Source organism: Saccostrea echinata, unplaced genomic scaffold (assembly GCF_033153115.1).
Source record: "Saccostrea echinata isolate AGI-Se365-2 ecotype Australia unplaced genomic scaffold, CSIRO_AGI_Sech_v1 ptg000025l, whole genome shotgun sequence".
NCBI lineage: Eukaryota > Metazoa > Mollusca > Bivalvia > Ostreida > Ostreidae > Saccostrea > Saccostrea echinata.
In genome coordinates, this window is record NW_026889774.1 from 1,664,073 (window position 1) to 1,683,138 (window position 19,066).

The following is a 19,066-nucleotide window of genomic DNA, read 5'->3' on the forward strand; positions in this document are numbered from 1 at the left end:
TATTCAGTGGATGGCAATATATATACACGTCTTTTCGAGCCTGGGGGTGCACGCAAAATTCTTCGCTAAACAACACAAATGACCAATACTGTTTTTTAGAAAAACGGCGACGAACTACATTAAATTTTTCATCTCATTTTATTTTCGGAGAATTACAACACAAGATTAAAAAGTAAAGGATCCTCACTAACGAATTATTGTTAGACTTTAAGAAAATTATAAAGGTGTAAATATTGAATTTATCTTTTTCAATTCGGTTATCATACGCTGTTGAATACTAGCCATTCATACCCAGGAAAAAAAGGTTACACATGTTAATATATCTTGGCAAAATAAAATGTCAGAAATTTTTAAATTGATTACAAATTGAGTAATACATTGTGGAGTTCAATTTATTTTATTTCAATCTAAACTATCCTCAAGAAATTACAAAGCAACAGAGGTCGTGAACATTGAAAATGTTCGACCATCGTTATTCAAGAATTCTGAAATGTGTCTCGTGTTAAGAAACAGTGAATGTTCAAGGCACCTAACTGAGTGAAGCGTGTTTTAGAAGTCTTTAAAAACACACACATTGTGAACGTCGAGGCTTCTGGGTGTCTTATCCAAATAGAAAATGAAGATAAAGTTCTTTTGAAGTACATACTGAGTGACAGTGATTGGGAATTTCTTGTTGTCAAAAGAGTCCAGTGTTTCTTCAATTCGAAAAAAAAATCTGTAGTAGATTATGATATCTACAAAGGAATTGCTCTCACAATATACCCAGAATCATTGAGAATCATTGGATAAAAATCCCCTCTGGTAGCAAAGGGACTGTCGAAAAGCCGATAAAACGTCCCAAAAGATTTAATCCCTTCCGTGACAAAATCTATCAAAATGCTCCAAATGGCAAAAAGCATCTCCTAGCTGAGGTCTTATGAATATGTGATAGTATATAATAGGTCAGATAAACGTGCAATTGTTGAAACATTCCAGAGGATTTTGATAAATGGAACTTTGTCTACCCGATTCAATTGGAACATTTGGGTATAATTTTTCCAAATAATTAGGTGCGAAAGGTCGGCAAGTTTAAGTGTCATTCAGTTGGTCCACTATAGACCTTTTGTTTGACTCTCATATTGCGAGTGATAAGACGCATATTGAATATAGAAGATATTAAAATCTGGATAGCCGCGTACTGATTTAGGGTGACATATTGGTTCTCAACGAAAAATTTATGACGTTTTAACAAACTCTTTCCATATAGATAACGCAATAATTCTGTATCATCTTTTTTTCTTAGTCAATGTGCGAAATTTGAAAAAAATCGCACTATCTCTCCTTTGATGTTAAGTTTGGCAAAGAAAGAAAGACGAACTGTTTTCTGAAATTTGCCTCCAATGAAAGCTTCATTTATCATTGAGGTACTACTTTTGTTCATTATTTCCAACACGAAAGGAAAATTCCTCGGAGGAACCATCAGCAGTTATTTTTATAACAATGTCGCCGTGAGTATATAAATTTTGTTTGTTTGTTTTTGTTTTGTTTCTATGTTTTTGTTTTTTTTTTCTTTGGTTTGGTGTGGTTAGGTTTTTTTTGTCTTGCCTCCAATAAGAAAGAAATTCGGAAAATAGGACAATTTACAGATAAAATAAATCATGATACTCGAATGTTTACAATTGATTAGAGATTTTTAAGGTAAAAATTTGAATTCCACAAATTTTCAATATCAATTTGAAATTTTATAGAAATGAACATATTTGAAAAATTAAAAAAAACTACCTGCATGTAACTGGGAAAAATAAAATTAGTCTTAGTTTTGCCAAAAATGAAAACTTGTAGAAATACTTTTACTCAAAATATATGGAGACACCACGGCATATATTCCGTTACAGAGATCAATATGAAATTCAATGTAAAAGAACTAACTTCTACATTTTTAAAAAAAAACTCAGCACAGAAACTCTCCTTTTTCTTTAATGAATTTAAGTCTATAGCTAGGTTACAGGAGTTTCCAGTGTATCAATTTTCAATTTATTGTCAGAGATTAACGTACAGACTGGTTTGGGAGAGAGGCACAGGGCCCTGCGGTCCGCCATGTTCCCTAAAAGACATTGGAAAACAATTTAATTCCTTGCCTCCTTCACTGTCATCATTAAAATGGAGGTGCACTGCCGGATGTTCTACCAACACAGAACTACATGACGTCAGTTACACGTTAACAGCATTCAGCAGCAGTAATTTGTCTGGATGGGAACAGGGAGAAACATTCTTCTTTTACCCGGGGTGGAAAATAAACAATACCTATGAAGTCTCGTACGTTATATTTCTAACTAAAAAAAATTGACTAATGATTTCAAAATCAGTTTTTGAGTTATCAGCTTTATTCAAAATGCAGGAATTGCATGTGTATAACTGCATCGCAATAAAATAAAATAAAAAAAATTAAATAAAAATTAAGAGGCATTCCATGCGATTTTTTTAAGATTCAACACATACCTCGTATTTTACATTTTCGAAAAATATATTTTACCTGATTAAAAAAATTGCCAGTATCGTATAGGCCATGATGGCAGACAATTAAAAAATCTCGAATTTGTTCTTTGTGGCAACATTTATATGATTTGGTTATTAGTGCAACTTTTTCCAAAATTCTATATACTTTTTGTTTTGTTAAATGGAGCGTTATAGTGAACCTGGTTTACAAATGACGATTTGTCCGAGATTGATGAAGAAAATATGTTAATTTGGCAGAGACGCAACGTGCGCTTTTTTGTTTTCTGAAGCAATGTATACTTAATTTAAACGTGATGAAAAATCAATAGAACTGAGGAATTGAACAGTTTGTGACCTTGCTGTAACCTCTGTCTGGTATAACTTAAAATTAGGTCTTATTTTATTATAAGCGTAATCACAGTTGTTTGCTTACGAATTATTCCGAGTTTCGCCAAAAAAAGGGGGGGAGGGACCCTTGGAAGAGGCACATATAACTTAATACAAAAAAAAAAAAAAAAAAATAACAATTACACGTAAAATAGGAGGTGAATATATATCCTACATTGAACAAACTTGCTTAGATACTGCATCAGGGAATGTTAAGTAATAATACTTCAAATATACAAGACCTATATCAGGTTAAATTTTCTGAAAGAGGTTTATTTCCTATTGATTACAAACTCAAAAATGACCAAACATGCAAAGAAATTGTTTTTGCAGGTATAATCATGTGTCAGATGCATACCAGGCGCGTAGTATTGTTTTTGAAAGGAGAGGGCTGAAAAAAGATAAATTACCTGAAAAATTTTGGACAAGCAAGTAAACTTATATTGTCCAAACTCGAAAATCCTATTTGAGGGGAGGGGGATGGGTGTGGCCGGGTAGGTTCCAACTTTTTCGACAAACAAAGTTTATTGATACATTACCATGAGACGATTTGATTATACTGCAACAAAAAGTGTGTGTGTGAGGGTGCGTGTGTGTGTGTTTAAGGGGGTTGGGGTTGGTGACAACTGGCCTTTCAATGAATATTTTCAGTAGTTAAAAGATTACGTTTGGTAAAAAACTACTACTACTTGCATACGGCATATGTGACCTACAATTACAGCTTAAGTATCAGGGTAAAACTTTTTGACAGTCTATTTTTAGGAATACTGATAATTATTCCAAATTTCGATATCTCAATCAAATTCTCTTTGGAAAGATGCTTTTTTAAAACATTACCAAACAGCCAATCAAAGAGTGCAGCTATTATAACTGCATGACATTCTTAACAGTAGCTTATAGATGTAATATGTTAATGAGATAAACATTAAATCAATCATAATATATTACTCTTCCAAAGTTTGAAAGCATGAAGGAATGTTCACGTGTGTAAAAATTACACAGGAATCGCATTCACACTTAATTACTCTGAAATCACTAATTTTCATACGGGTTTAATTTTTATTTTTTTTTGTAGCTTGAAGAGACCCACGAATTTATACCCCCAACGAAATGATAAAATTCCATACTTTTTATGATGTTTCTCCTTTAACCACGAAATCAAATCCCCTCAAACCAGTTATTTTTTCCTCAAACAACAAAAATTTAAAATAAGTGATTTTACAGTACAATGTAGATCTTGCTTTCTTTTCGTTTTTGTTCTTTACTATAATATAAAGGTCAATTGTAGATTAAGCGGATTGGACTGGCTGGCGCCCGCATCCGGACTAGGTAAGATGGTCGCTGGCTTTGACTTCGGTATACGAAATGATACTGGAGTGCCTAATGCCAGCCCGATCTCCGCGGTGCCATCAGAATTAGGGTAAGTTTATTGACGATGAAGATTTCCAAATTAATAATCGATTATAATAGTGTCACCATTAGAACGAAAATTTATCGTTCTAATGGTGACACAATTATAATCGATATCAAAATAATAAACTTCTCTTTTCAAAATCAAAAGTTCTCGCTCCGTGATCGGAAGGTCATGGGTAGGAGCCCCGTTCGCGACTGACCTAAGTCGATAAAAAAAGGTATAGTAACTGTTCCTTCGCCAAGCGCTCGGCACTTTGAAGTTGCGGGTCCTTCGGATGAGACCTTAAAAACCGAGGCCCCGTGTCACGGCAGGCGTTGGCACGATAAAGAACCCTCACTGCTCAATAGTCCTGAGTGCCGAGTAAAGGTCTAAATTTGAAGCAATTCACCGGTATATGGTGACGTCTCTATATGAGTGAAAAATTCTCGAATGGGACGTAGAACAACATACAATCAATCATCCAATCAAAAACAAAAAAGATTTGTGCACTGTTAGGCAGAACCATGATCACGATATCATTAAATTTTCTTAAAAAGAAAAGTTTATTTTCCAAGGAAACGAATTGTCGCATTCGTATTGTACAATATGTACAAAGACTTTGTGTGGGTAATGGCACGATTTTTTTTGTGTGTGTGGATAATATAATGAGCACTAGGCAGGGGAGGATTCAGGATTTTTATCCAAGGGGGTATACATGTCAAGACTTTTTTGAAATTTTTTGACAAGCCAAAAAAAAAGTAAAGCAACTGGCCCTAACCTGAACAGTCTTCAAATACATGACTCTCCTTACCGTTTTCAGAGGAATCCGTGTTTCCTTGGGGAGGGGGGTCCATGGTCATTTTTTGGTTACGTTTACATATAAATTTAATAACTGAAAATTCCAGGGGGGGGGGGTTCCACCACCCCCTCTATATTCGCCCCTGCTAGGTGTGTTTAGCCCCTTTTAAGTAATACAGCCTTTAACAATTATGATAGCCTGTTTCCTAAAAAGGAAAGCTAGCTAGACATTCGATGCTAAATTCCATAATCCGAGCTGGCTGTCTTGTTTACTATTTTGCTTCAAACTTTGGATTGGTTTTGTTTCCTCCTATTCTGGGAGTTCAGTAAATTTTTAAACAAACATCTCTTGACTTCGCAAAACTTTGTTTCGAAAATTACTTGTACTTGAGATATCTGTATCCAAAGTCTGCTATGTTCGTCCATGTAGTTGAGTTATCCGTTCAATAAAACTATAGATAAGATGGATACATTATCTAGCACCTAGGGACAAGCTAAGCTGGTTTAGCCCTGCTACTCGTCTATGGTTGCAGATTGTTTATTCGTTAAAGTGACAATCAAATTCTAAGCAAAAATGAAGGCTTAAATTAAGGTAGCCTTATGAAGATTTTTTTTAAAGTCCCATTTACACTCTACCACTCCGTTCTGTCAAGTTCAACTGTCACTTTTCCCCACAGAATTCAGTTTGGATGCACAACAGTGATCAACATTCCCGCCGAGGACCCGGATGCAGACTCTGTAAGATGTCGGCTGGCCACTCCCACAGAATGTGGAGATGCTTGCACTAGCGCTCCCAATATCACACTGAACTGGGTAAAATTCAAACACTGGTCACAGCCTTCCATGACCATGATTGTGAAAAGAGCTTTGCACAATTTAGCACAAACTTGCTTTTTCACATGAGACCCTTTGCGTTGCTGAAATAATGAAATATGACTAATATGTATTTGTATCAGTCTATAATATATGATGTTTATTAAAATGAAAATAAGGAACTACATCTTGTCAACAAAAATATGTCACTAATTACAAATTTTCATCGTCGGGACCCACGGGTTGAATAAAGTGTAACGGAGAGAAAACCCTTGGGTTCCGACGATGACAAAATTTCAAAAACTGTTAATTGTAACTGCATTAATTGTAAATGCATTCAAAGATTAAAAGATGCACATAACCCTATTGTTCTAATTTCCTTATCCAGGAGACTTGCTCTATAGCTATTCCTGCTACCACTCGGTATGGTTACGAACCAAACAAAGACTACAGGATTACGGTAATGGTGGAGGACTACCCGGATTATACAATATCTGTAGGGAATCAGGTCAGGTCCATCAGACGACCCATCAGCAAGATCCCAACACAGGTTGGTAGATACACAATGGTTATCTGTAACAGATAGGTGGATCCAGGATTTTTTTCTCGAGAGGGGTGGGATTGAGGTTCATCCATGGATCGAATCAAAAAAAAAAAAATCACAAGCAAAAAGAAAAAGCAGAAAATGATATCTACATGACTGTGTTCTCATATATTCATTTTAATTCGTAGGGGTCATTGTTCGTAGGCAAGAAAATTTTTACTTTTTCGTGGGAACATAATTTCGTGGGTTATTGGTTTATTCGGTAGATTCGATGAATCAAAATGTTTACAAAATAAACATTCGTATGGATATAAATTCGTGGGTAAGGGTGACCTACGAAACTCACGAACTTTGGTCCCCCACGAACAATGATGATTCCACAGTACTAAGAAGATAGGGTTCGAAATCATCTGTAGGGTACTTGGTTAATTTCATGAAAATGAAATTCTAGGGGTATGAAGACCCTCTCCCCAACTCGATTCGACAAATGGTAGATTCTTATTCATTAGAACTTAGAAATATGAACGTTGCCTTTCTCAGTAAATCTTAAATAGTACTATTATTGCAGTTTACGATAACTACTATAAACAGACAACAATCATGCAGTAACATTGGTATGAGAATTGATGGCGTTATCCCAAACCCTAGAAATTTGTTTCGGGTATCGTACGCGGGTAAACCCGTGGAGTTTAATGGGGCTTTCTACATGCAATCACCGAATATCAAGTAAGAATCGTTCCTTCATTACATCAAGGTAGAATAAATAAGATTATTGATTTATCACAAAATTTTCATATATAAAATGAATGTCTTAGCATGACAATGATCAAATGATGATTTATGCTACGAATTGTTTTAATAAACTTGTCTTAGCCCTAAATCATCAATTCAATTGCTTAATTTATTCAAGTTATAAACAATATTTTTTTCTGTAGTTTAATAATTTTGGGGCAAATTTCAGTGACACGACGTTTATAACCAGTTTCTTTGCTGGTGTAGTGTACACCGTGCTTCCGGACGACGAAAATAGAACGATAGGTGATTTTCGTGATGACGTCAGAAGAGTTCGTTACGTATGGAAGTCATATGATCCCCGACAGTATGCCGATACTTTACTTTGTGTATGGGGACGTGGCACAGAGGGGTATGTTTGTGAAATGTGGTGGACTTAAAATAGTAGTGCTTTGATGCATTGTTGCAAAGATAGATAGAGAGATCAGTTAAGAATCTTAGATAATTAGAATATTTTTGGTGTGACATTGATATTTATCTCTTTCCAGTATAACCACAGACAGGTTTTGTTATACAGCAGTATTAATAGGTAAGTGAATAGTTTACATCCATTTTTTCTAAACGAAACTGGTCCGAAACAGGGTTCAACTTCCGCTATTCACTTCCCTTTTATATATACATTTTCTATTTGTAATTGATGGTATTTTTTGATATTTGCATAACGTTATTTCTTTTACTCAAGTCCCTTAACTCAAATGATGTCCCTTTGAACAACGTAGGGACAACGGCCGTCACACTTCTCCTTCCCATTATGTAAATGTTTATTGCTGTAATAATTCACCAACAAGCTTGTATCACAGGGTAACATAAGTATGTTAGAATTTACGTAATTACTTTATATATATATATATATATATATACAAAAATGGCTTGTATACTATAAAAGCCTTTACATGAGATAAATAAGTGTCAATTTCACAGTGACTAATGATATGTCACGTGGCTGCGTGAGTTCCTCTGACTACCCGAACACTGCGAAGTAAGAATCGGTATGTATGATGAAATTCAGTGCTTTATATTAAATGCAATGCATGTTTGACAGTGTTTTAATTCGATGAATTTTCAATATTTATTTTGACAAATATTTCTCAGAAATATCGTGAAGATCTAAGAAGTATAATAAAAACATAAGCCTTGATTTATTTGGTTTTTTCAAATTCTATTGAAACATATAAGTAATATGTATAGAATTAATCTGTATTCCCAGTATCATATTTCCTTTTAATCATTAATATGTAAAAAAAAAAATGTACAGAATTTTAGTATTGAGCTTTCTCTCTCTCCTATGTGAGAGAGAATAATTCCTTACCAAGGATTCGTTATTTACCATTATTATTTACCCTTCATCGTGATCATTCTGACTAGCTCATACTTTATTCTGCAAACTCAAAAAGAGTTGATCCATTAAAAAAAGAGAACTACTTGCTGTCTCCATATTATTAATGTCTTTTACATTATCGTTATCGACAAATTAAGATCCCAAAATTCCGATTCCCTTAGACATTACAATCCTTTTAGAATGTATGTACTGTAAAATTAAAATAACATATTTTCGATGGTTCAAATTTTCTTGGTTTGAGGAAAAGCATTGCTTTGAGGGGATTCGATTTCGCGGTTTTAGAAGTGTTGAGTGATTATGCATTTGAAATTTTGAAATTACGTGATAGACAAAAATTCGTGGGTCTCTTCGTACCAACCACGAAAATTAGTGACTTCAAAATAATAGTGTGCATAAACAGTTTTCTAATTGCCTCAAAATTAAAAAAAAAAAAAAAAAACTCACCATATATTGATAATTTTTTTAAAACAAAATCAACCAGATCTTAAGTGAAATCACGTTTAAACAAAGTTTGGCCAGCTTAATTTCTATTTGGTTAAGCCCTTGTAGCGATTGGTAAGTATCTGGGTTTTTTTAAATTAAAGATAGAACATGCTGTCATACACTTTTCTTACATAAACCTTCTTGTGATTGAAAGCATAATGTTACTTCGGTCACTAAGTCACTGTTCAACAGTTCACTGTTCATGATGTCCCTTTGAACAACATATACATGTAGGCAAACAGTCACAGATTATGCAAATGTTCAGTTACTGTTATCCAACAACAAGATTGTTATACTATAAAGATAAAAGGATTGCTAGTGTTGAGTTCACAGTGACTCACCGAATGTCACGTGGCTCACGTGAGTTTCTTTCACTAACTGAACACTACTAAGCAGGAATCACCATGTTCTGTACAATATGCATGTACTGAAAGTTGGTGCCTTTTTTTATTTAAAACAAAACAAAAAAAAAATACAAAGTACAGATGCACGTTTGCAGGTATTAAAAATCAGACTGAATTTCAATATTTGACAAATATACATGACACCTGGTCCAACCACTGCACCTTGTCAGAGATTCGTGTTTGCTCTGCTCACAATTCATATATTGTTTCTTTGGACTTGGAGTATAGTTACTTCATATTTCATTGAATTGGTACCATCATTAGATGGGAAGACTATTATCTAGTCTTGATAGTCATTCACGTCTATACGAAGCTTTCATTGCGATTTTTAAGTTAAAAGAATTCGTTTAATCCATCCATTCGTTTTCACTATGTCAGTATAGACGCAAGATTGCAAACTAGCAATTTTTGTCTGATTCGCAAATTAATTTGGAAGATGTGCCAATCTGTGATGCCTCTTAAATACAGTTAGTAGAAACATAAATATGTTTTATAAACAGATAAATGAACTGTTCTAATTTGTATTAAACATACAGACAGCGATGATTGCGGAGGAGTCACGTGCCTGAATGGCGGGAAATGCGTGGATCTTTACAAACGATGGACCTGCAAATGTCCGCACGGATACAAGCCCAAAGACTGCTCACACAGTACGCCAAAAATAGTCAAGCATGAAATCTATATATACTATATATAAATGTGTTTCTCTGTACAAGCTTATAAATACCCAATGGTTTTGATTTAAGGCAACACAATATCTACAAAGAATGTTCAAAATTATCTTTATATTTTTATATTAATTATAATTTTTATAGTCTGAAAACAATAGAAAGACAATAAATATTAACAATGTCATTTAAATATTTTAGAAGTAACATGTGCAGACTTCCCTTGCAAGAACAACGGAACCTGTGTAGACACTGGAACTATGTACACATGTGCATGTATCTCAGGTAATTTTTGAAAAAAAGAGAATATTTTAAGCATCGCTGTACTAAAATAAAAAATGTGGTGGTGACCCAAATATATATATATATATATATATATATATATATATATATATATATATATATATATATATATATATATATATATATATATATATATATATATATATATTAGTATATATATTTATAAAAATGGTATTTGATTATTGTTTATTGTATAACTTAATATTTTGCAGAACTTGAAAGAATCTTACATGCGTCTCTCTCTCTCTCTCCCTCGGTGTGTGTGTGTGTGTGTGTGTGCATGTGTGAACGTGTTTTGTTGGTTGTATATAGCGGGAAAATATTTTCTTTTTCTAGGATTCACTGGCCTCGATTGTGAAATAGAGTTGACTGTGACAGGTACGTATATCAAAGCACAAAAAATATATCCCAAGATAGAGTGATATGAAGATAAAACATATTTTTTTCTTTTCCTTTTTCTTACTTTTTTTTTAAATTATAACGTTGCTTTCCCATAATTTTTTTTTCAGTTCAAAAGAAATCGGTATGTATTTTATCTCTCAAAACAATATTAACACAAAATTGAACAGGATTGGATAGCATAACATAACATATCAGTGTCTCTGATAAAATATTCAAACAAAATAAAAAATAAGGTCATATATAATCGATATGATAGAACTAAATGAGTATTGATGCTATGATTAGGACTTCAAAGTGGTTCCCGCCGTGCTGGGTACTATTGGTGGTGTGGCTCTAGCGTTCGTAACAACAGGTTGCTGTTGGTGGTGTCTGTTTGCAGCAAAAAGACCAGATTCTAGGGAGAAGAAAAAGAGAGTGTCTCCAGGGAACCTTCATAACGTCACACAAGAACAAGACTTAGTAAAAAATGGATGTTAAATAAAATTTACGGTTATACAATGTTTATCGTTTTTGCGTCTTAAGAGGAAGACGGACACATAAAAATCATGCACCTTAGCGGCTTATCTGGAGGTATACCGAGATTCCTCCGACCCCAACCCTCCGCTTTTATTTTGTAATATGTACCCGCACATGTCACAATATAAAATTGGAGGGTTAGAGTCATGCAGAGGAATCTCGGATTAATCTGGAAGGAGTGTCACTTTCAATTCTTCAGGCAAAACGCGTTATCAAAGGAATACTCTGATTTCATATGTTATCTAAAGATTTTTTTTTCATGCAATGTAAATTAGTCCGAAATAACTGATGTTTTCCAGGCGTTTTTCAGGATCTTGATATTTGACGTGCCAGGAAAACGTCAGAAGCGGGCGCCATTATGAAAAGTGGAAATGCGCCGCCTCAATGCAACCGGTGGCGGCATTCTCGGGTCGATTTTCGATACAAATGTCGGACTCCCTCTTATCAACAGTACAATGCTTCTAGTACTTACCAATATCACTTTTATTGTTCCTTTGTAATATAAAGTGTCTGGAGAAACCATTTCATCAAATTGTTGAGGTTTGTTCTGATTTCGTGCGTTTTGAAATCTCGTGAGACCTGTATCGAAATGTAGAGTGATATTTTCTTTTAAGCGATATTGGTGAGAACTAGAAGCATTGTACTGTTGATACGTTGTGAGTTTGACATTTTATTCGATTTGCAATCATCGAAAATCGAGTTCAGTTGGAGGCGGTGAAATTTCCATTTTTCATAATGGTGCCGGTTCTGACGTTTTCCTGGCACTCGTGAAAAATGCCTGGAAAACATCAGATATTTCGAATTAAATGTGCCTATGATTTCCAAATTCCAGTACATAGATTTATCAAGACTTAGCGAGATAATTTTACATGATCAATATCCTCATATGTCCGGCTCTGTTGTACAAAATATGAAGTTATTTGTCATGAATAGAGGATGTTTGTGAACTTTAACTGAACTTGCATAATGGACAATCCGGATGCTGATATCATAGCTCTCAAGCCCGATACATAGATGTGTTCACTTCCCTCAGCTTTTGCCGAGGGGAAGGAGAGCACAAAAGTCATATAATATATGACCAGTATGATTACTTCAATGATAGCTAATTTTAGATCAACATTTTTGTTTCGAAATTGCAACACTGGACAGGAACAGCTGCACGGGGTAGGGGGCGTGACCCCCTCATAATTAATATAATATAAAACATTTTAAATAGATAGTTTACGGTTGTGCTCCATTAATAATTACGTCTGATGACCTTTTCTTGGTTTTGAATTGGGTTTCGGCTGTGCCCACTCTACCAACTGAGATTGCTTCCTACTAGATCGATCGTTCCTGTGACAAATATCGGGAACATAGAACATTTTGAAAAAAGATCGAAATATGAAAAGATCGAATTTTAGAAAACTTAGATTGGAAAAATAAAGGGCTTGTTGAATTTTCGTGGTGGATCTGACAATCGGAAATAAATATATATACATCACACTAATGATCAATTGCTTCAGCTTTCAGCAAGAAGCAATCAGAAACCATATGTATGACACAAACTAGCAATCCCAAGCATTATACATAATGACTAATGATGAAGCTCATAAATCCTACATGTATAACAAAACAGATCGAAAAAAGAGGCCCAAGGGCCACAACGCTCACTCGAGTAAATAAGGCCCTGCTGTTCTTCAGCAAGAAATTTTTTCTTCTATATATTCTTATGTAAAACTTTAATTGCCTTTTGTGACCCCACCCTACCCCAATGTGTCATGATTTAAACAAAGAACAAGGTACGGTTTCAATACAAATCTTGCCCTGTGTTTTTCTAAAAATGAAAGTGATGTAAAAAATTAAAACTCATGCTTTCTGAATCATTGAAATTCCATGCAGAAAGATCATACAAATCATTTTTCTCACATGACTTTCTAAATGCTAATTGTGACGTCATGAACTTGTGCATTTTCCCGTATTTTCTTGAAAAGTTGCAAAGGACACCAATTTTCAATAGAATTTTCTTTCAGATAATATTGTCCACAGGCATCGCCCACAAAGATTTTGAGAAATGTGATTTTTTAAAGAATTTTACACAACATATCCGAAAATTAAAGTGGGCGACGGCTGTGGTCACAATTTTGTTAAGGAAAATAACCCTTGAAATTGGTCATTTTGAGGCTTTTTCTGTTTAAAATAGAAAAATGCTTCAAATTAATGACGTCATATTTCCAGAATGGTACTCCTTCATACCATATTCTTTCCGGATTTATCACAGTCATATACTTAACTAATATTTAAGCCAGTTTCAAAACTTTTTTGAAAACATTAAATTTTTAGGGCACAATAAAGCTAAAACGGTACCTTCTCCTTTGAATCTACAATATCTGAGGATACTTCCATATTCATATGACTAATCATGGCTTTGCTGTTCTTGAGAAGAAATTTTTTTCTTAAAATGTGGCCCCACCCTACCCCAGGGCACATTTGAACAAACTTGAATCTACACTACCTAAGGATTCTTTCATATGAATATGACTAATCTTGGCCTAGCTGTCCTTCAAAAGATTTTCCCCCATATATTCCTATGTAAAACTTTGATCCCCCAATGTGGCCCCACCCTATCCCCGAGGTCATTTGAACAAACTTGAATCTACACTACCGGAGGATTCTTTCATATCAATATGACTAATCATGGCTTTACTATTCTTGAGAAGGAGATTTTAAAAGAATTTTACTTATATTCCTATGTAAAATTTTGATCCCTAATTGTGGCCATACCTTACATCGGGGGTCAAGATTTGAACGAAAATGAATCTACATTATTTGAGGATGATTCCATATCAATATCATGACTAATCTTGGCCAAGCTGTTCTTGAAAAGAAAATTTTTAGAGATGTCTTCCTATATAGTTTTATGGAAAACTTTGATCCTATTATGGCCCCACCCTACCCCGGGGTCATGATTTGAACAAACTTGAATTTACACAACCTAAAGATATTTTTATATTTGAAGAAGTTTTTTTAAAATTTTTTTTCCCCAGTGATTCCCCTTTGTGGTCCAACCTACCCCTGGTGGTCATGATCCAAACAATCTTGAATCGACACCATTTATCTGAGGATGTTTCCATATCAATATGAATAATCATGGCTTCGTTGTTCTTAAGAAGGGTTTTAAAGATTTTATCCTATATATTCCTTTGTAAAACTTTGATCCCCCATTGTGGTTCCATCTTACCCCTGGGGTCATGATTTGAATAAACTTGAATCTACACTATGTGATGAAGGTTTAAACTTTTCTGGCCGATAGTTGAGAAGAAGATTTTGAAAAGATGCCACAAAATTTTCACTAATTCTTAATTATCTCCTCCTTAAAAGACGATGTGGTCCTTCGTTTGTGCGATTTGCATCCCCTTCACCCAAGGATTCTTTGTGACAAATTTGTTTGAAATTGGCCCAGTGGCTCTGCATGGAGAAGAAGTCGAAAATGTGCAGAGTTTACAGACAGACGGACGGCGATCAAACTGTGATCAGAAAGGTTAACTTGAGCTTTCAGCTCAGGTAAGCTAAAAAGGACAAAAACACAGACCCCTGGAAGCAACCGAGGTGGGATCATGGAGAAGTAATCATCTCTTGTCGAACGAACACGCCCGCCCTGAACTTTCTTTTTTGATAACGTAAATAGAGTATTTCACGGTCAAAATTAGTTTGAAAGCAATTGTATAACAATTTGTATAAAACATTTAAGTCAAAACTCGACCCAACGGTAGGCATTATTTGCAAACAAGGTCATTATAACGCCTTGTAACATCAACTTCATTGTCATTAACCTTGATTTAAAAACTGATCTAATTTTTAATTAACAAAGACGTTTTTCAAGGAGGGAAATAAAGTTTCGATCTAAAACATCTCTTTGTGGACAAAAACATGTTGTCATTTAGAAATAGTACATATACTTTTGGGTATCTAATTAACATTTTGCTGTGGCAGTTTAAGAAGTACGGAGATATCTCGAACCGTGAGCATAAAAAAGGGCGATGCCAATACTAATTTACGGATGGCACTTTTCTATATTGACTTTCACTATGAATTTAATTGGCGACCTTAAAAAAGTCAGCTAAATCAAGAAGTCTCCAGAAGGCTGCGTGATTTTACGGATTTATGCAGCTTCAGTCAAGATGTATAAAGCCTCTCTGAAAAAAAATGCGGGTATATGAGGCATTTATACGATAGGTGCCTATTTCTGCCCTCTTCATCCAAGATAAATTATGTTTACATGCTCAAAAAGTATGTCAACATGCAAGATAAGTACGTCTACATTTATTTATATTTACATAATTATGTTGACACGCAAGTTACCAATCTTTTTGCGAATTAATTATGTTGATATGCGACTTCTTCATGTCAACATGCAAGATAATAAGTCGCATGTCAACTATCTCTTGACATAAGTCGCATTTCTACATAATTGTCGCATGTTGACATAAATACGTCGAGTGCCAACATAATTTTTGTTGCATCTTGTGTGTATAATGTCAGATCCTGGCATTAGTATCTGTTTATATAGTTTCTTCTACTTGATTAAGTATAGTAGGGTGGTCCCTTTTTACACCCTTAGTTCACCGGTTAGATATTTAATTAGAATACGATATTCTGTTTGTGTTCAATGTGTATGACGAAGTATTTCTAATTAAATCATTGTGCATTTATACCGAATAATTTAACATATCAAAAATACAAGACAATTTTTGACACCTATCGCACTAAAAAATTCCGGAACATTTCCCCCCAAAGAGACTGCGGTTTCTCTATCACATGGAAATGGGTGGAGACATTTAGATTAGAAACTATAAAGAGATACTTGACAGTACGCATTGCAGACACAAAAAAGGAATTTTACAATCAAAATAACATAACATTGTTTATAATTTTGTATCAAAGATTCTCATTTCTTTATTGCACTCTTTTATATCACATATGATTTCTTTTTTTAGGGAGGGAATATATGTTGCGCTGTAATTAGTCCCCTACCGGTGAAACCGGAGGGGACTATAGGTTTCCTCTGAGTCTGTCCGTCCGTCTGTCTGTCTGTCCCTCTGTCTGTCAGTCTGTCCCACTTGGTTTTCCGCACTTTTTTCTAAACGCTTGCAGATATTGAGCTGATTTTTGGTATGTGAGTGTATCTTGATGAGTTACAGATCAAGTTTGCATTTCGTTCCGCTTCATTGATTTTTGACGGAATTACGACCTTTTCAATTTTTACGGGTTTTCCGCAATTTTCTTTTTTCCTAAACGCTTGCAGATATTGAGCTGATTTTTGGTGTGTGGCTTTACCTTGATTAGTTATAGATCAAGTTTGCATTTCGTCCTGCTTCATTAATTTTTGACGGAATTATTGCATTTTCAATTCTTAACGGGAACGGAACCAGATTACACTAGCCGGTAGGGGACTAGTATTGCTAATGCAATACTCTCAGAATGCTTGTTTATGATAAGTATTTTGGCTTAAAGAGGAAGCGTTAACAGAAAGGAATATTCTTGAAAATTTTCTTGCAAACACGAATTATATGTTCAAGAATCACAATCATTTACAAATGCTATTTTCTATTTACAAAACTTTGACAACAAGCATTCTGAGAGTATTGCATTAACAATACTAGTCCCCTACCGGCAAGTGTAATCTGGTTCCCGTTAAGAATTGAAAATGCCATAATTCCGTCAAAAATTAATGAAGCGGGACGAAATGCAAACTTGATCTATAACTAATCAAGTTAAAGCAACATACCAAAAATCAGCTCAATATCTACAAGCGTTTAGAAGAAAATTGCGGAAATCCCGTAAAAATTGAAAAGGCCGTAATTCCGTCAAAAATCTATGAAGCGGAATGAAATGCAAACTTGATCTGTAACTCATCAAGATACACTCACATACCAAAAATCAGCTCAATATCTGCAAGCGTTTAGGAAAAAGGTGCGGAAAACCAAGTGGGACAGACTGACAGACAGACAGAGGGACAGACAGACAGACGGACAGACAGACAGACAGACGGACGGACAGACTCAGAGGAAACCTATAGTCCCCTCCGGTTTCACCGGTAGGGGACTAATAAAACGCTAGAATGAGATGAAATAAACAAATCCACGCTGACCGATATAAAACTGAGTATTTTTGAATTACGAGCTAGCACCCCAAACAAAAACTTTTTTTAATAAATCATGCCAAAATCACACAAAAATCTTATCAAACTTACAAATTCATGATTTTGAACTATGATTTAGACATGATCCATTAAATGGATCATACACAAATCATAAATAATGATAAATAAGGAAGTATGATCCTGATGTAGTTTGTTTCTTGGCTATGAGTCTGCAATGATTTTCTTGCGATTCTGGCATGTGCCATTAACTTAGAAGACAAATGAACATGAGTTTGAAATGATTCGTTAACTTTAACTGCTAAAAGTTTGTAATTTTGATATGATTTCTTAACTTTGTCTTTAAACTCAACGCGAGTTACACATGATTAGTTAACTTCTCTTTTAAGAATCATGAGTTTTATATGATTTGTTAACTTTGCCAGTATTGGTTGCATGATCCTGATATGGTTTGTTAACTTTGTCATCTATGATAGGTGAAAATGGATGCTTTAAATTCACTCCAGCTTGGAGAATCAAACAACATGCATACATCAGTAATAGCCATATTTAAATAGAACAGGAAAATTAAGTTTTAATAAATAAAATGCATACAGGCAGGTACAAAGTTCACCGAAGACAAAAATATTTTAAAAAATAAAAGTTGAATGAAATACCAAATAAATAAATACAATAACTTATAAATAAATTAGCACACTGTTTACAATAACGCAGCCTGGTTTTTTTTTAAAAAAAATCTTTGTCTTCATATTAATATTTGTGATCCACTCCCAATTTAACTCTAAGGCATTAGATTAGGATTGGCTCACTGGTCAGTTTCAGAGTCATAGTAACCTTGCTGTGCAATTTTTTCCTGCTGGGCAGCACGTTGTAGTGTATAGTGGTTTGCTGCTTATCTAGGAATTCTGATAAACAAGATGTGCGCGTTTTCTTGTTGCCGATTTGAAAGAAAGGACTTTGCATCATATAAGCAACAAAAATAAGCGCTGGACTATTAACTCTGCTCTGTGAGTATAATTCCTTTATCTTAGATTTTTTTTTTTTTTTTTGTTTTTTTTGGGAAAAAAATTACTTTTCTAGCTTCTACCAGTACATGATTGAATTTCTTCTTTGTATATGTGTAGAAGATGGATTTGAATTGAAAACTTAATTTAAGCATTAAAGGAGCATTTACATCCTTGATTCAAGTATTCGTTGTATATGTGTAATGTTAATCATCATATAAAATGTTTATTAAAAATGAAATTCTTTTGCAGCTAGTTGTCAGTTCCATCAACATAATCAATATATTTGGATTTCATTCAAATTGCCAGATTCAAAAGACCGCCTTTGATGAAGGCAAAATTTGTGTACGTTAATAATACTCTTCAGCAATATTATTATGTTCCCCAAACGAAGTTTGGGAACATATTGTTTTTACTCTGTTTCTTATTATTATTATTATTTTTCTTCTTCTTCTTCTTCCTGGGTACTTTTTTGTCCGTGAATGATCTCGTCAACTACTCTTCCGATTGAGGTGAAACCTTTTTAGGGTTAATAGGCATGTTATGTAGATTTGCGGAATCAAGGTCATTTTGCGCGCACGTGCATGCACGTGCGTGCACGTGCAA

At 34.5% G+C, this 19,066-nt stretch overlaps 1 protein-coding gene across 1 annotated transcript; it reads left to right on the forward strand.

The window, feature by feature from the left end:
- Positions 1–1,379: 1,379 nt before the first annotated feature.
- Positions 1,380–11,278, forward strand: LOC133192410 (uncharacterized). Its single transcript, XM_061328421.1, has 12 exons — positions 1,380–1,487; positions 2,024–2,295; positions 4,151–4,282; positions 5,731–5,866; positions 6,255–6,416; positions 6,979–7,136; positions 7,372–7,554; positions 7,691–7,731; positions 9,965–10,078; positions 10,298–10,381; positions 10,736–10,791; positions 11,087–11,278. Exons 1-12 carry the CDS (start codon positions 1,380–1,382, stop codon positions 11,276–11,278), a joined length of 1,638 nt encoding a protein of 545 aa, XP_061184405.1.
- The last annotated feature ends 7,788 nt before the right edge of the window (positions 11,279–19,066 follow it).